The sequence below is a fragment of the Coturnix japonica genome, chromosome 8 (assembly GCF_054131305.1).
Source record: "Coturnix japonica strain WE chromosome 8, WE-NBRP24, whole genome shotgun sequence".
Taxonomy (NCBI): Eukaryota; Metazoa; Chordata; class Aves; order Galliformes; family Phasianidae; genus Coturnix; species Coturnix japonica.
Genome location: NC_140670.1, coordinates 10013371 through 10031139, shown reverse-complemented (window position 1 = coordinate 10031139; position 17769 = coordinate 10013371). Strand labels below are relative to the sequence as shown.

Genomic DNA, 17769 nt, shown 5'->3' with positions numbered 1-17769 from the left:
ATGAAAGATCCTTATATAGCGAATGGTTGACATTTAATAGAGAACACAGAATATGTGTATTTATTGGGTGGAAATCTTGTAAATATAAGATGTAAGAGAGCAGTTCTTCCAGAAGTTCTAATGGAGTGTTAGACACAAACTAATGTATTTATTCTAGAATAAACTGTAGTTCATTCATCTGCTCTACTTGGAACTCCTTTTTCTTTCTTGTTCCAAATTGTGTTTGGTAGATATGAAGGAAGAAGGGCTTCATTATGTATCAAGCTGGTTTTTTTTTCCTTGTGGAAAAAAGGCTTGAGAATCTAAAAACATACTATCAAATGTCACTATTTTATGTGATATATTTCACTGCTTAAAACACAGGCTTTTTCCTGAGTTGAAATTAAATTTGCCGACAGTAAGGAAATAACATGATTGATGTACTATTTACACTTGACCAGCTACTAATGAATTCTCATTCAATATCTTGTTGGCTTGTACTGAAGTAGTGCATAAAGCAACCTTGAAAATAGCCTCAAGTTCCTAAAAGTACAACAAAAAAAGAAAATTAACTTATTCTGACACTTTTGATCTATGGACTGTTATATAAGCTCTGACTTCTGTTCTGGGATTATGTGATTGATGGTATCATTTTTGCTGTTTGATTGTTTACTATTTACTGAATATTACTGAGTGTTATATTTTGGCTGTGAGGCAGGGAGAAGGGTTGCTAACTTTTGTTACTGGTCTCTGTTAGCTCTTGTTCAGATGGAGCCTTACTGGAGGAAGGGAGAATTCCCTTTCTTTGAGCACAGCTGAGCCTACTCACATGAGATCTGTGCCTGGAGTTTCTCAACTTGGAAGCTTGGGACTGTGCATCTCTTGGAAAATTTTTCAGAGAGATGAAATACATACTGGTTTTTGTTGTTGTTTTTTTTTTTTTTTTTTTTTTTTGGTCTTATGGTATTTATGTTCAATTTTCCGCATCTTAAAATCACTGAGAATACTCAGCCTGTGTACAAGTTTGGAGAAAGGATATGTTGTGAGCACAGAAGGCACTGTCTGACCAACACTTGATTTTTTGTTTTTTTTATCTAGCAGAATAGAATTTTTCCTCTTTCACAATTGTGTTGTGATACGACATACCTTCAGTGTCTGAAAGTCTTTTTACTTCTCATTAGGGGAAGGTAGGGGGGACACCTCAGTCAGTCTCAGTTCTGACTGAGAGGGACCAATCCCTGTAAGGCTTCCAATTTCAGATTTTAAATCTCTGTTTGAATGGGTTGGCTCTTTCAGTATGGGACAGAAGGAGATGTTCTTCTCAATAAATATGTTTTTAAGTAGAGGAGAAATTTCAGAACGTTGCAGGCAAGTATCTCACTGTGTGCTCAGCATTGTGTTGTGGCTATTGCTTTTCTCAAACTGTGCTAAGTAAAACTAATTCTTTGCTCTGCTGTTAATTCTCTCAACTATAGAAGGACCAAAATCCCAATTACTTTTAAATGTCAAATCTGCTGAGGCCAGTGGTAGAACTTGAACAGACATTAATAGAGCTAAAAGGTCTCTTTTCTTTTTCTTTTTTTTTCTTCTTTTTTTTTTTGGAGTGAAACTTATTTCTGTGGATATAAAAAGGAGAGCTGTATAGCATCTGGTACGTATATCTTTTTAGAGGGGTCTTTAAACTTTTTGAAGAGAATGGGTTTTTTTTGCTGAATACTTTATGTTGTGCTTTTCATTGTTGCCTATATTAATGACACCCACATGCAATACAATGCCTTATACTTTTTGTAGAAAAAATACGCTTTTTTAAAATGCTGTCAATTTTTTTTATATGTAATATGAAATTATGACCTCTTTGAAGTTTTCACTTTTCCTCTACGCAGTTTTGCTATTTTCTTTTTCTACTGACATTCATGCGAGATGGAAGAATTTCAGCAAGGCAGGAAGTATTTCATTGCTTCTGCACTCTATAGAAGAAATTCAGGCTTGACTTACTGTTTAAGCTCAGTAAACTGGTAAAAGAAGGAGTTGCATAAACTGTTATGATTCATTCTGTTTTCCTCACTTGTTATTTATCAGTGTTTTGTTGTAGGTGAATTTTCTGGCCAGGACTAGACTCTGTATGGCTCTTTTCACCTCAAACTAAGTGTAACTATTCAGTCTATGCTGCTTTTCCTTTTAAGGAGCCTTATTACCCACAGGCAAGTGGGTAATCTTTTCCTTCAACAGTCCTCCTTTCCACTCTACCCTAAAAGAAATTAGAAAAGATTCATAATATTCTTCAACCCACAGAGTCTGCCTCATCATCCCTAAATCACCTATATCTGACTGCAGAGCAATTATATGAATTCTGGGAGCAGAGTATTTTTTTTTTCTCTGGGCTTTAACAAACAGTAAAAGATGCATTAAAATAAACCACCACCACCAACAAAAAACAACAAGAACAAAAAACAAAAACAAAAAAACCCTATTGTTTTGAGACTTATTGCCTCAGAGCAAGAGCCATTTTATCAGAATAAAAACTAATGTACCTACCCTGTTTTCAGCTAGAATACTTCTTTCTTTCAAGATATCATGCCACCAGTTCATATGGCAATGTCTCTCTCTATATGTGCCTGTGTATTACTATCCTACCCTTCTGATGCAGCATAACATTCATCTTTTTTTCTGCCATGGCAGATAAAGGAGACAGTGTGTTGAATCTAGATGCCATTGTGTTAACTATTCTTCCCCCAGAGGACTGTATGTGATTAATGAAAATGATCAGTTTAATCTGTACCTTCCTATTCTCATGACTTCCAGTTTACTTGCTTTTATTAACCTTCTACCGTGCTGGCCAGTGGCATACTTTTGTCAAGTTCTTTGGAGTTATTCACAGCTGGATCTCTTTCACAGAATCTCTGAACTTTTGGGAGGGACCTCTGGAGATCTTCTAGTCCAGTCCCTGCCAAAGCAGCACCTCTACAGAGGAACTTCCTTTTATATTTACTTCTCTTACTGTTTCGTCTTCTATCTTTCCTCATTTGTGGCTATTAATCTTCCCCTACTATAGATATATATATATTTTTTCTAGTTGGATGTATTTTGCAAAGTTTGTGGTATAGCAGAAGATGGTTTCCAGTGAAATGATCCATTTTTGGACAACTTTAAAGGAGATATTGTCTTTCTGCCCAAGTAGTAGCTGTAAAGATCTCAAGAGCTGTTATTGTCAGTTAGCACTTCCCTTTTCACATTCTAAATTGCTGTTTTGCTTATTTATTTTTAATGTCTGGTAGACAGAACTGAAAACTTAGAAAAGGAGCAATCTATAAGATTTCAGCTTAGTTACAAATAAATGCTGCAATGCATAATTTAAGCACTGGCTGTTTATAACATTTGCTTCGTTTTTAAATTATTTTCAAGGTTACCATTATGAGTTAGTCTTGAAAATGTTGATTTTAATGGGAAAGTACACCATTAAGTTATATTATATATTGTTGTGGCTCCATGTACTTGGATTTTCATATAAGCAGTATTTTGTGTCTGTACCTATGAAAAACTGTTTTCCCCCTTCTAATTCTGTTTTTGATTTACTTTTCTATTTACCTTGGTTTTTCTAAACTTTTAGTCGAGCAAGGTCAATAGGAATAACAACTGATTTTTAATGAGGAAGCTCTGATATGTTTATTTGCCTCTCAGATCAGTTAGATAACAGAGATGTAGATGTTTGCATATAGTGTATCTGCTTTTTCTCTGCGATCCGTTACTGCTTCCGGTTCATGTATATAAGGCTGGCTATATCACTCTTGATGTACATTTGGACACTGTCCTATTGATTATTCAGATATACAGAAGATATTTAATAATAGAATAACAATTGAAATAAAAGGTTTTCATTAGCAGGGAAAACAAGTCTTTTTCATGATCAGAATAATTGCTTCTGTGTGTTTGGTCCAGAATTAAACTTAATCCTTCCCACCTCTTAATGCTTTAACAGCCTGTACATCCTTTTAAAACCCAACCTAAAATATCTTCAGCTTTATCTTCATGTAGTTGTTTAGAGCTTATATATTTTTTCTGCAGCATAAATTACTTGCATTCAAGATATGTTCTATACAATTTGTTCGCATCTCTCTTCAGAAGTGACATGCAATTATACTTGCATTTAAATTGCTATTTCAAGTACAAGCTGGCAATTTGGCTTCTTTATTCCAGTAAAAATTGTATTTTTGCAGTATTAAAGGTATTTCTGCATATCTTCTTCCTGTAGAATTTTTTTAAAACAAGATATGGCACAAAATTAGGCCACTAATACTTATTTCTGAAAGCAGAAAACAATTTGTTCTTTCTGTAAGAGTATATTAAAATGCAGTAAAAAAAGCATGGTGGAAATAATTTTAATAAGACTTTGCGTATAAAGTAGGGAGGATCATAGAATGTAATCTAGTGGAAATAATCTGAAATATGTTTTCAATCTCAGTGGGTGGAGCTTTTTTCTTCTGATAAAGAAATGTGGAAGCCCAAGAATTCTATAGCAAAATGGACACAAATATTGAATAAAAGAATGAACACATTCCAAGGAGTTGAGCAGCAATTTGTATTGCAGTTGATGCTTTAAGTGATGAGATAACCTTGAACAGATTGGCTGAACAGGGGTGGATCTTAGGCTGTCTTACTGGCCAGTTATCAGCAAGATTCCTAATGTTTTTTCAGAAATAAAGAAAAAAGATTCAGGTAAAAAAAAACAGTACAGAAATCTATATTTAAGCCACAGAGTAGGCAATCCTCTTGCTTAATTCTTACAAATTCTAACGTTAAAGTAATGGAAATAGGAACTAAATCAGTACTGTTTATTTTCAAACAGCATCACTGTGTTCCTATTTATCATTTTAAAGTTGTTTTTAAAAAAGATATTAGTCATTTGAAGTACACTGTATTTGAAAATTTTGCAAACTCCAGAAATAATGCCTCTTTTTTTTTCTTTCTTTTTTTTTTTTTTTCCTCCACTGAAGCCTGCATGCTACACTCACTAAAAAAGATCAACAAACACACCTGTAGCAGCAGAAGTAATGACTCACCATCACTGCTACTGAAATGTACCACCCACCACCTCACTGTGCTCCCTTTCACTGTTCAATCTCCATACGTCTCCAAAAAGGTTCAGCAAATATAAATGAATGTGAATGGATATCATTTTTTCTGCATGGGAGAATTCAGTTCCACATCTTTACTTCATATTCCCTTCTCTTTTGACAGACTGCCCCTCTGCTGCTTTCTGCAATACAGCAACAAAATACAGTGTAATCCTGTCAGAAAAGTTCCACCTCTACTACCATACCAGCAACATTCACCTCTGAGGCTGTAGTCCAACATAATAAAATAGGAAGTATTACTATTAGAGCAGCTCATGTATTTATGAAGTCCAAGTTATCTGACTTGGAAATATTAATTGATGCAAACACTTTGGAATTAGCTTGCAAATAGAGCTAGTGCAGAACTATATTCTACATAAAAGTTTGTTTCTTATGAAATAGAAAGTGAAAGGTACTCTAAGGGAACTGGAAAAACTGTTCGGAAATAGGCAAACTTTCAATGCTTTCAGTTTTCATTACAATAGCTTTTTGTCTCCTTAGGTCATTTGGTATAAAAATAATTGTGATGCTGATCCAGACAAATTCTGTATGAATGCAACATTAATACTGATTTGTAAATTACCATGATTACATGTGTCACATCTGTAGTGGTAGCATTTTGAAGTGTTCATTTTCACAATTGTATTAGATTTTTAATATAACAGGACTGCATATAATGAATACATGTTGCAGACTCCTTTCCTGTTATACAACTGGTGCTGTTTTAGTTAACCATCTAAAGAGACTATTTTAAGAATGATTTATTTGCATACAAAATTAGTGTTGATAAAGTAGGCTGTAAGCTCTATGCCATATGGGGTTTTCAGTTTTACATGCTGCACTTCAGATCCGCATAAAAATTCTCAGCAAGGTTCTAGTGGCAAAACTGTTAATTCCTTAGGTGTTCATTAAAATAACATTAATCATTAACTCTGATGTTCAAATTGATTTATTCAGAAACTTTATAATTCAAATGAATCGGGTTCTATAATTAGAGCAGAAGGATAGAATTTGGCCCTATGATATAAGAGCAATATCAATTCACTTAAAAGTTAGAATTGTTTTTTAGGCATTTAATGAGTATTTGCTTTAGATCTGGATCACATAGTCCAACCTGCATAATTCTGTGTTGAAGAATGTTTTGCAATACTTTGTGAGAAACATGGTTGGGTTTTTTGTGTGTTTGTGTTCAAACCTGTGTTGGACTTGAGAAAGATGAAAAATTATTCTGCTTTCTGGTGTGCTGAATATTGGCTTTAAGTAGTTCCCAGTGGGAAATCTGATGACTAAGTCTATAGGCTTTCAGATAATATCTATGCTTTAGATGGCTTGAAGGATGTTATTAAAACTACAAGAAAGTCATTGGTCTGTCATTACTAATTACACAATAATCCTAGTTCTTTGTTAAATATGGAAGTGAAAAATATTTCTATTACACTGTCACTCATTTGTACTAGAACAAGGAAAAAGTGAATTTTTGTCAAAATGAATTTACTTTTTGCAGGACTTATGAATGTTAAAAATTCACATGACTTCAAAGGGCACTCAGGAAATTCACAGAGCTATTAAAACACCATCTGTGGCTTTTTAAGTCTCTGTCCTACAAATGGCTGATGTCTAATGGGGCTTTCTGGGGAAATATTGCTGTGTGCATTTGTTCCTGAAAATATGAGGAGATGTTCTGGATTTTTGTGCCAAGCTACATTTAAAGATCAGTTCAGTACTTTTCAATGGGTGCTGCATTACAAAGAGAAGACATCAGTTTTCTGAAGAAGTCACAATGGTATATTGACAATAACCTCTAAAATCATACCATTAGGTCACAGTTTTTCATCAACTTTGGATTATAGTTAGCTGATACCAGTAAAATAATGAGTCACTGCTAGGATTTTGAAGATTGCCAATTAGATTCATTTCACAACACTTATGGATATTTAACTTATGGAAATATTTGATTACTAAAATATTTGGAAACTGGGCTGCTCATCAATGTTTGAAAGCTGATTGAAGTTAAAGATTTAACCTGATGTCTAAAATCTCTTCTGTTTGTTTGTTTCTTTGTTTGTTTTCCTCTCTCAATTGCTATCAGCAGAAATGCAAACTTGGGTATCACGTGCCAGTGCAATGGAAATGTAACTTCATACTTTAGAGGACCATATGATCCTGCTCCTATCTAAGCTGAGTATCTCTCACCTTCCCAAAAAATTGGCAAGCATATTAATCTTGTGCAGTCAATACTGTTCTACCACTATTTACCCTTAGAAAAGTCGTTGTGAGCATTAAACAGACTTTCCACAGACTACTGCAAAGCTGGGAGGGGTGATATACCTACCCAAATGAAAACCAAAATACTGTTCCAAAGTTTTGGGTTGCATAAGGAAGGATTTACTAATATGGTAATACAGAATTCTGTCAGAGCAGGTCATGAACTTTGTTCATATAGACAAAATTTTCTAGCTCAGGAGTGTGTGATGTGAAACAGAATAAAATGCTACCGCTGCCAGTACTGAGAGGGAGACAGGGAAACTCAGAGAAACCTTTTAATTACTTCACTTGACATCAGTTTCAGTTAAGGATTATAAATAAATAAATTCAGTTTCTCGTTAAAACATGTCACAATATCATTAGTATCACATTTGCTAGAGTTATCAATCCCATGCTCTTCCACTGAAAGCTTCTAAAATCTTTAGGAGGAAAATAGGGCTGCTGGCTTTAGTGTTCTGAGTTACATTATTGTCTGATGCTGGAACCTGCATGGCTGTCAGCAGAGCAAGGTACTACACAACTTCTGAGGCTGGTACATTTGCTGTAGTTTGTTCTATGTTGCCATTTGTGATGCATCTCGATCATTATCTAACTTTTATTTTTATGTTCCTTGGGAATAGTTTGTATTAAAAAATTATACTGTAAATTTTGTTAGCAGCTTTGAAAAAGCCTTTTGCTTATTTGTACTGATGTCATTTTGATGTTTGTAATTTTAATATACTAGCACGTATTTAGGGTGTTTTGAAATACGTGGTCATCTGTCAGATTAATCATAAATCTTTGTCTAATAACTTCTTTGTTAGGGAATTCCCCCATTCAAATACTTGTGCTCAACTTCCTAGTGGCTGTTTGAGTCCTGTAAACTACTGTATAAATACAATCCACTGATGGATGGTATGAATTCTTACTTGTTGATTTGTTTAAAATTGGCTGGCTGGCTGGCTGTTTGTTTATAGAGGTTACACTATTCATCAATTTGTGTATTTTAAGCATAATAAATTTGCCCAACTCTTTCTTGATAGAATAACTTTCCCTGGTATCATGGTATCACATAACTGAGAATGAAATTAGTATTGTTAGCTACATCTATTTCTATTTTATTAATCTAATTGAAAAGGGAAATGCTATATGAAACTGAACTGAAAAGTATTTGAATCCATGGGTTCAGCCTACTTTCTTCTTGCTGTATTATAGCACTAGGGCTTTTTTATGCTATACATTTTTTGTTCAGTTTACTATTTCCTTGTTGTCCAAGTCGGTATATAGCCAATAATAATTTTCCAGAAAGCCAATGTTCATACACCTAAAGTAGGATCTAAAGAGTAAGTAGAAGATACTTACCTGATGTTTAATGTCCTTCCGTCCTTCTGAGAATAGCAAGTTTCAGGTTGATGAAGTCCATTTAAAAAAACAACACAACAGAATTCAGTTATTCAGGGGTGCAGTGTCTGTCTGTCAGAACACTGGAAGCAAAAATGAGATCTAAGAGTAGCCTAACTGGGTTACAGAGGTACAAGTTCTACAAATGCCTGAGGAATTGATTGAGAAAATGTTATTTATGTCACCCTGTTTTTCTTCTATTTTTGCTTGATACCTTGATTTAACATAAGTCTTCCAGGAAGGATATAAGACAAATTGTTAATATATGCCTTATTATTGAGAGAAAGTAGGATAGGGAGAAACATTTGCATTATGTAAATGTGTTTGTGTATACACATTTGTTTCTTCAACCAGATTTGAGAAATATAATTTAGCACAAGAAAATTTATGGCCCTAAATTCATTAAAGTGTTTAATAATAGAAAATATTCCCATTATACAGTTCTCCATTAACTAGAAGTATTTGGAACCTTTAAACACCTGTGTATTTTGAGTAATTATATCAATGCCAGAACTGAATTCCCACGCTGTGAGGGCAGTGGGTCAAAATAAAGAATGAGGACAGAGTATGAGCAACTGGAATAATATTTCAGAAGATGGTGTTGGAGCCTAAGAACTCAGACCAACTTTGATGACCAGAATGGCTGCGCATTAAACTTTAAAGTAACTCTGAAATAAAGCAGTTCACTTCTTCCTGGAGTACAAATGTCACTCAGCTCCAGAATGATGCTTGCATTTTTTTTCTTCCATTTATATTTAGCAAAGTATTTCCAATCTGTGTGTAGTGAAATTACAGCACTGAAGACAATGATTAGAAATTCAAGAACACACACACTAAAATAAGAAACTGAAATGTTGAGTTTTAAGATGAATCTTTGAAAGACAAGTAATGTTTTGAATAGCAAATAATTTATGCAAAATATGTTACAAAATCTAAAATGCTAAATAAATAATACAGTTTTGATACTTCAAAGATAGCAAATGCAGATTAATTTTCTGACAATATTTTGAAGCTGTTCTTCCTTATAGTTACTTTATATTTTGTGAAAAGAGTTGAACTGTTATTCTAAATTTTAGTATTCTGCTTTGACTCTACAGGAAAATATGGTGGGATAAACATTCAGAAAAATATATAGCGGTTATATAATTTCTCTTTATTATAAAAAAGTTGCTTCATCGTATGAAACTTTTTTCTCTTGTATTTTGGAAGGCTCCTGTTCCCTTTTATATTTCACCCAGTCAGCATGATATAATATGAATCTAATTTCTGTAGTCTTTTATGATTACACCTTGAGGGTTGCGTTATAAAAGTTATTCTCATACAGTATTGAGAAATCTTGAAGATTCAAAACAAAACAATGGGATATAAGAATACTTCATTATAAATGGTAAACAAATAAGTAATGTAGTAATTGTTAAGACTTAATACTACATTTGTTGCATTCAAAGATTTTTTTTTCTTCTCTTGATGCAGCATGTTAAAAGATTGTTAACCTTCACCATTGGGTCCAAATAAATATATTTTTCATCCAAGAATAGGCTTCTTGAATTTGAAGTAATATTTTATATTCCAGAACTGAGGGCTTGTTTCTGTTACTGCATCTTTCAGCAACTTGTCTTTGAAGCAGATTTTGGCCCTTGTATCTTTACACTTAAATACCAATTCCTGATTTGGCAGGCCATGCTTTTAGAACAGGTTCTGTAAAGACAGCTGTCTGTTGAAGCCTCTTTTTCATTTTGTTTTGCAAAGCAGTGAGAATTTACAAAACTTCATCAGGGATGATTAACAGTTCCATATATAAACTCTGTTCTTAAAATACTGTTCATCATAACATTTTTCTGATTTTAAAAATCAGGCTGTACATACATCAGGGCTATCTGAGGAAAACTGAAATTTTGGTTGGTTTTCATTTATAAGAAAATTTGGCTACGTATTTCAAGAATTTCTTTGATGTCTGAATAGTTAAACCATCCTTTTGGTTAATGCACTACTTCTGGAAAAAGTAGATAAAATTCTACACTTTAAACATGGTAAAAATGATGCATATTCTGCAAAGGACAGAATTTTAGGCTATGTATTTCTGGGCATGAAAGCAGTAATAAAATGATCCCTACAAAAGAGAGTAACTGAATAAAAGAAGAAATAACTTTTGTTAATTTAAAACTTTAGAAACTGAAACTTGTGAGATGAAATTAAATTATGGTACTGTACATACCAGCTGTTCTTGGTAATTTAAACTTTACAATATGAAAAATACATTACAACTGTACAATTTATACAGGCAGGTAGGATGAGTTTTGAAAAAAGATTCATTTCAAGGATCATACTTTGAAGTCAAAAAATACTGCACAACTTAAGTAATTACAAATTGTAGACTTGAAACAATTAATCTTTGTGGATCTTTTAAAAATTAAACAGGGATCCTAGAATCCAGATTATTATGTCTTGTCACTGCTGTTCATAATGTTACATAGAATTTGGTTGCAGCCTCTGCTACAGGGAAAAATAAAAATCACCACTACCACCAACCCCCCATCAGTTAAGCCAGCTGCTGACTGTGTTCCTTGATTCGTGCTGCTGTTGTTATTGTGCTCAGATCCAGATCAGTTTCTAGGTGTGTTTCCACTGCTTCTTCTTGGGTGGTTGAGCTGTAGGCCTTGTGAGCAAGCAGTTCATGATGTACTCCACAGTAACTTATCGTGGGCTGATCATAGGCAAGAAATGTTGACACATTCATAGCCAGTGGTATCTGGGGGAAAAACAAAGATGAAAAACAACCAGTTGCCATGGCATAATCCAACCCTTTTTGCCTGAATCTGATGTTGAGGTAATGGTCTTTCTAAAACACTGGCTAAAGGTGAATGTAGTTCTACATGTGAAAAGATCTTTTCCATATCTTTACCCCTCTATTCCCTCCACCTCAGCCCAACCCTGGTCTTTCGTAGGGTGTTTTAAGCCTAGTAATTGTCACCTCTGACCTTGTAAGAAAGCAAATTGGCTTGAAGGTGTGAGTGATATAGGAATCATATGATTGTATGAAGAAGTAATTGTTCTCAACCTTTAGAATATAATTAACCTCTGCTAAAATCAATTTGTCAGGGAAAAATAAGAGACGTTACAAAATTTGGGCTAAATACAATGTCTGAATTGAAATTTAAATGGCCTTTCAGGTTTAAAAATTTAACTTGCTCGAGTTACATCAGTGTGTGCAGAATTTTTGGTCTCACGGGAAATACTCACAGAGCAGAGAACTTCTGTTACATGTAACAGGTAATCAGAGGTTTGAATCTAACAGCTTTCAGTAAATGAAGGACCACGAAAGATGGTAGCTTCAGCCACTTTTGTGCTATGGTATCTTAAAGCCCGTCTGCAGATTTGGCTCAAATGCTTTGGACTGAAAAGTTGTAACTTTTTGACTGCTTTCTTAGGAACTTTCCATATGCTTCAACATAGAATTATCTAACACATTCTTTATAATACACAAAGTTAGACTTTAATTTATATGTATTTCTAATTTTAGATTTGGTTTTATACGTATTAGGAGAATTGAAGGATTAAAAAGGACACTTATGTAGAATGCAAAATCTGTTCCTTTTAGGCAATTTGTGATATTCATTGCTGCTATATCATTTCCCATATTTTACTTCTGGCCTACTCCTCATCTCTTGTTGCATCTTCTTGCCCTTCTTAACTATTTACACCCTTCTGTTGTTCTTTCCTGAAATACCCAGGTTCTGACCGTTTACAGTGTTTCTGTTTTGTTTAAGAATTTGTGGAAAGAGACTTCCTGGTCACTCCAGTTCACACCGTGGCTCATTTGTAAGCATAATGAGAGGCTGCTATCAGCTGCTGGTTTTCCCTTGTCATAGTCCTGGAGGTGCTAACCCTCACGACATGGTAATTAGATAAAATCAACAAAACCCAGCCCTGTCCGTATTTCCTTTGCATTTTCCTATTGTTGTTTTCCTTCTGATATTGCTATGGGGCTCAGTAAAAGTTCTGTCTTTGTATATCTCTAATTATTTAAACTCTAAAAAACACTGAAGTAGTAGTACATTAGCACTAGCACTGATAGCTCTCACCTCTTTGACTACAGTGTTTCATTACAGGTTGTGTGTGAACTTCAGATTGTTTGGAGTTTGGGTTTAGATTAGGTAAACCTCCTAAGAGCCTAGGCTTATCTCAGATTTGCAGTTTGAAAGCTATAAGGTACTATTCAGAGAAGCATTTGTCCTGCAAGCTAAATTTCGTTGTTTAATATTACATTTCTGCACAGTATCAGGGGGGAAAATGTTCCAATAACCTTACAATCTAAAACTTCAGGTTTGTTTTAAAAGGAAAATGCAGCTAAAAGGTGTGTATACAAAACTACATAGCAAAACAGAATTTAAAAATTATTAAAAAAAATTCATTATATTCAATTCTGACAGGAATTTAGCCCAGTTTTTGGTGTGTTGAATGTTTTAGCATGTCTGCTTTAATTCTCACTGGAACTTGAAAGCAAAAGTTGCTGCAGATAAAAAAAAATAGTTTTTTTTTTTTTTTAAGAAGGAAGGAAGAAATAGAGACAGTTTGATTCTGACTTCTCTCTGGCGATTATGAAAAGCTGCAAGAAGCAGGATTTTTTTTGAGATAGCAGAAGTGTATTTCCTGCTAAACAGATGTAAACTGATAGGAGATGGGAATGCTTCTAGCAACAGATGAGTATATTGGCAGTCAACAAATATGGGTGAATTTCTAGCAAAAACATGCAGTATTTATTGAGCTGTTGGTTTCATGATGGTGTTTTTATCTGATTGCCTGACCCTGGCTTGGCTTTCATAAGAAACAGAATTGCTTTTCTTTATTTTTATTTTTATTTTTTTATTTTTAAATTGCATTTAGTGTTAGAAGAAATATTTCCAGTTTTTGATATTTTGTTAAATATGATGCATATGTGGTGTTCAAACTCCCTGGGAGTGAAATTCAAGATTCAGTTGCAGAACCCTAGAAATGAAAGCTGTGGAAACTAAATGCTTAAGGGCAGACCCACAGATCTGCAGTGGCTTAAGGATGTAACCATGGGAAAATATGATAGAGAGGAGGAATGTTATCCATAGAGATTTTAGAGAGAGGGAGCTGGAAAAAACACAGTTCATGAGCAAGAGGGAGGTTGAAAAGAACAAATGAAACCAGGCCCTACAGTGGAATATGAGAATGAAATGAGGTAAAGATGGAAACAATGGAAGTGATGGAGTTGTGATATAGAGTTCTGAAAATATACAGAATGTCATTATAATGTAGGCATGTGAGAATAATACATTAGCATATGGTCAACATATAAGAACTGAACCTTCTTATCACAGAATCATAGGTATCGAAGGCACTTCTGGAGATCATTGAGTCCAACAGCCTTCTAAAGCAGATTGCTATTGACTTCAGTACATAAGTAAATAAATAAATAAATGGAAGAAACCATGTAAAACCATGAAGGCTTTACTGGTATGAATAAAAATTAAATGCATTATTTGTGAGCATAATGAAGAATCATGTTATTTCAAATGACATTCAAGACAAACCTGGTATTTTTCCATTGTTTTGACTTTGTGATACATTTTGCATGTTATTTAAATTTATCAGCTGTTAAATTTAAAGTAGTACCATTTTTTAAATCCCTGGGCATATAAAACAGAAGAAAGGCTTTGGAGAAATAAAATACCTTGGGTGTATTCATTAGGTAATAAATTAGAATAAATTATAATGAACATATTTAAGAAACCTTAACTAAATTGGTTCTTTCATGAATCTCAACAACTTGATTTTAGAATTTGAATTTCAAAATGAAAGCCATTTCTATCTTCCTCTGAGAAATCCTTTGTAAATCCTAGTTAATTTCCTATTTCCTAAGTCTATCAACCTCACTGTTGAATGCTGTTTTAATCAAACAATTACTGAATCCTTTTTAAACGTTTGTAAAATTCAGCATTCCCTAGAAATCTCTGATTCTTCTCTAAATAACTATTTTCCACTTGTTTGTTTGCCAATAAGCCGTCACGTTGTTTTTGCTTCTTTGCACAGTTCCCTCTTAACTTTCCAGCTTGCCTGATTCAAACTTCATGAAGCCCTTTTCTTCTACATGGTTAGAAACCCTTACCTGCTCTCCTGAAGTGCTCTCTGTTCTATTTCCTCATGTTCCTCATCTACACATTTCCTATCTTGTTCTCTACTTTTTGCTTCAGTTTCTACCTTGCACAAAAGGAGGCTGGAGCAACAGTTTCTCAGATTTTCCCATCTGCTCAATTTCATTATAGTTCTCCACAAGTGCTCTTTTATTTTCATATGAAACATAGTGGGAGAAGATAATGCCTATCCCAGATTTTACCACAGAACTTTCAGAACATTTCTTCCTATGTCCTGTTTTCCTTTCCAATGGGGACTAATTTTTTAACAAATTCATTTTGTTGCCCTATTGCACTAGCATTTTACTAAGAGCAGTGTACCAACTTGGTTTTTACTTTCCCTTTTCTGTCTCTAAGAGAGAGAGAAATATGGTATAAGAATGTAATCCAAAGCATGCTCCAGTGCAGCTGGTGTATAGCAATTCTGTGAATTTTTGGTCTCATCTGCCAGAAGCTACCTCAGCTCATTCTGGTAGAAGAAAACCTGTTTGATGTGCATGTACAAATATAAGGCAGAAGCTTTGCAGATGCTTTCTTTCTCAGCTGTCCATATTAAGCGGAGTATGTCTTGGAGTATTTGAAGTACAATTAGGATCCTGGTTTATTGATAGCTACACAAGAGTTAACCACGATATTCATTCCAGCTTCTTAGCTGGCTTCTTCTTGAAGCTGTTCCTTACAAAGCATTATGCCAGGATGACTGCAAGGTTGTTTAATATCATCTCTGGCTTCTGCCCTGCACACCTACATTTAAGTTCTTTGTGATTTAGATGCATCTTGCTTGTAACAAGTCCCTTATTTCATCTCTCAAATAGCATATGCAAGGGCTTTCTGTGAAAGCCTTAGAGCTGCCTGTTATGAGTAGTTGTTAAAAAGAAGCCAATTTCTTTCACCGTCTGCTTCTTCAAGCATGAACAGCATACTTAGTGTTGTGCCATGAAACAGGGGAGAAAATTAAACTCAGACTTCTGTTGAAGTCATAGATAAACCTGTTACAGCCAACTTGTACGAATCACGGTTTCACGGTTCAGATCCTCTTAGCTCCTCTAACAAAATGCAATTCAACCATGGGGGAGGTTACCAGTAGTTACTTTTTGATGGTGGTGGTGTCTCTATATGCTGTGAGTGACCTTATTGTAAAGAAATGAATAACTCAAATTCTGAGCCCTTTGAAGAGCTGTAAATGATGGGTGCCTGCAAAACCTGCCAGTCATTTTTAAGGATCTTAGTTTTTCTTTAAATATAAATAACTTACATATTCTAAAGTGGTTGTTCTTTAGAACTTGTGACTGCATATTTGAACCTTTTAATGTCCACACCTTAATGGCCTGGAAAAGGGTAGTATGTTGTTAGATCAATTGGTCAGCACGCTGGCAGAACACACCACAAGGCACCGGCATTAATTTGCCCAATTTCACCTGTGAATGGCATGGAGGTGTTGTACAAGGGAAGGAAGTACAAAAGGATAATATTTTCAAGATTTTTCAGCTTCTTTCGAAGTAAATTCCTACTCACTACTGGCTGAAGTTAAAAACCTATAGAAAGGCATTAAACAGTTGCAGTAGTTTTCATAAAATGACAGGATTTTTCTCTTCACAGATCTTAATGCTCTCTTGGTGAGGGAGAGTTGTGTTTCCTATTCAAAATACAGTTCACTGCAAATGTTACGTGTACTTCTAATGTGATAATTTCTGTTCCTCAAAATAACTTGCTTTCGCTACTGTTTTTCTTCTCAGTAAATCTTGGAAATAAGCCAATAGTGATATGCTTCACCCGCTTTGATTGGGTATGGTAATTTTTCTATTCCAAGGTGTTAGCCTTTGGTTACCTAACTCAAGGTTCCACACTCTGAGAAATATTGCAGTGGAAACCAGAAGCTTTACTTACCATTTACCTATTTTGGACTTCATCTTCACTGTCATGCCAGATCAGATATGTGTTGCAACCATACTTCTCTTTATCAGAGATGGAGAATAATAAGGAAACAGGACATAAGAGAGGTCTGCATCATTTCTGTCCATGTTTTAAGCTTTTTAGCCATCTGTTCTGTCACACTAAACATGAGGACAAGTTGTCTCCATGGCAATGTAAGAGCCATATTATTTCAAACCTCCTACTGAAATAGCTGCTGTTTCCAGGCCTTACTTTCAGTTCCTGTGGCTGAGTGCCCTGTTTTTGCATTGATTTAAAAAAAAAAAAAAAAAAAAAAAAAAAAAGGAAAAAAAAGACAAAAGAAAAAAAAGACAAAAGAAACCCAACACTTTAGTAAGCACATGATTACAACTGGAGTCCAGTAGTCCAGTCTTATTTCCTTATCTGTCCAATCTTTAACATGGTTTTTGAGTAATTCATGATGCAGCGTATTCCCAGAGCACAAAAATTACTTTGTGAAAACAAAAGTCAGTATTCTGGAACCTTGATGTTGAATGGCAGAGGTGTACAAAGCAAGTGAATTATTTGTTTATTTATTGAGAGGTGGGAGAGAGAGAATACAGTGAGTACTTAACCACTGTAAGCCACTTCCATGAGAAAGACAGGCAATTTTTATTCTGTTAATGTGCATTTGGTATATTAAAGTAGAAGGAACTCAGAAAAATAAAAATAAAAATTGAGCAAGCTGAATAGACTGTTTTTAACAATAACCTTTTCTGGTTATTGAAATACCAAAATGAACAGTTGATAACAGCTGCTACGGAGTAAGACCCCTTTCTTTCTTTTTTAAAGCAGTAGTAGGAGATAAGGAGAAGAGCTAACAAGGTTTTATCTTTTATTCTAATTCAGTAAATGGGGGTTCAGTTTAGGGAACAATCAGTTTGTGGTTTTCTAGGTGCTGGACCTTCTGTCTTGCATGTTGTTACATTTCTCAAAATTCGAAC

The 17769-nt window shown here is 34.5% G+C and overlaps 2 protein-coding genes across 8 annotated transcripts in view; one reads left to right on the top strand and one right to left on the bottom strand.

Annotated features, from left to right (window-relative positions):
• The window catches only part of CTNNA3 (catenin alpha 3), a 376683-nt gene that overhangs the window by 89381 nt on the left and 269533 nt on the right, over nt 1-17769 (top strand). The gene's annotated exons all lie outside the window — the stretch shown is intronic.
• The window catches only part of LRRTM3 (leucine rich repeat transmembrane neuronal 3), a 77849-nt gene continuing 69538 nt past the window's right edge, over nt 9459-17769 (bottom strand). For 3 of the 5 annotated variants that reach the window (XM_085555009.1, XM_085555010.1, XM_015866264.3), the window contains one exon: nt 9575-11484. Coding sequence is in view for 3 of the 5 variants with exons in the window: in XM_085555010.1 (XP_085411136.1) it covers nt 11275-11484 (210 nt within the window). In the remaining 2 variants the exon portion in view is untranslated. Of the gene's footprint in view, nt 11485-17769 lie in introns of all 5 variants that reach the window. The other 2 variants (XM_015866265.3, XM_032445276.2) reach the window with 2 other exon arrangements.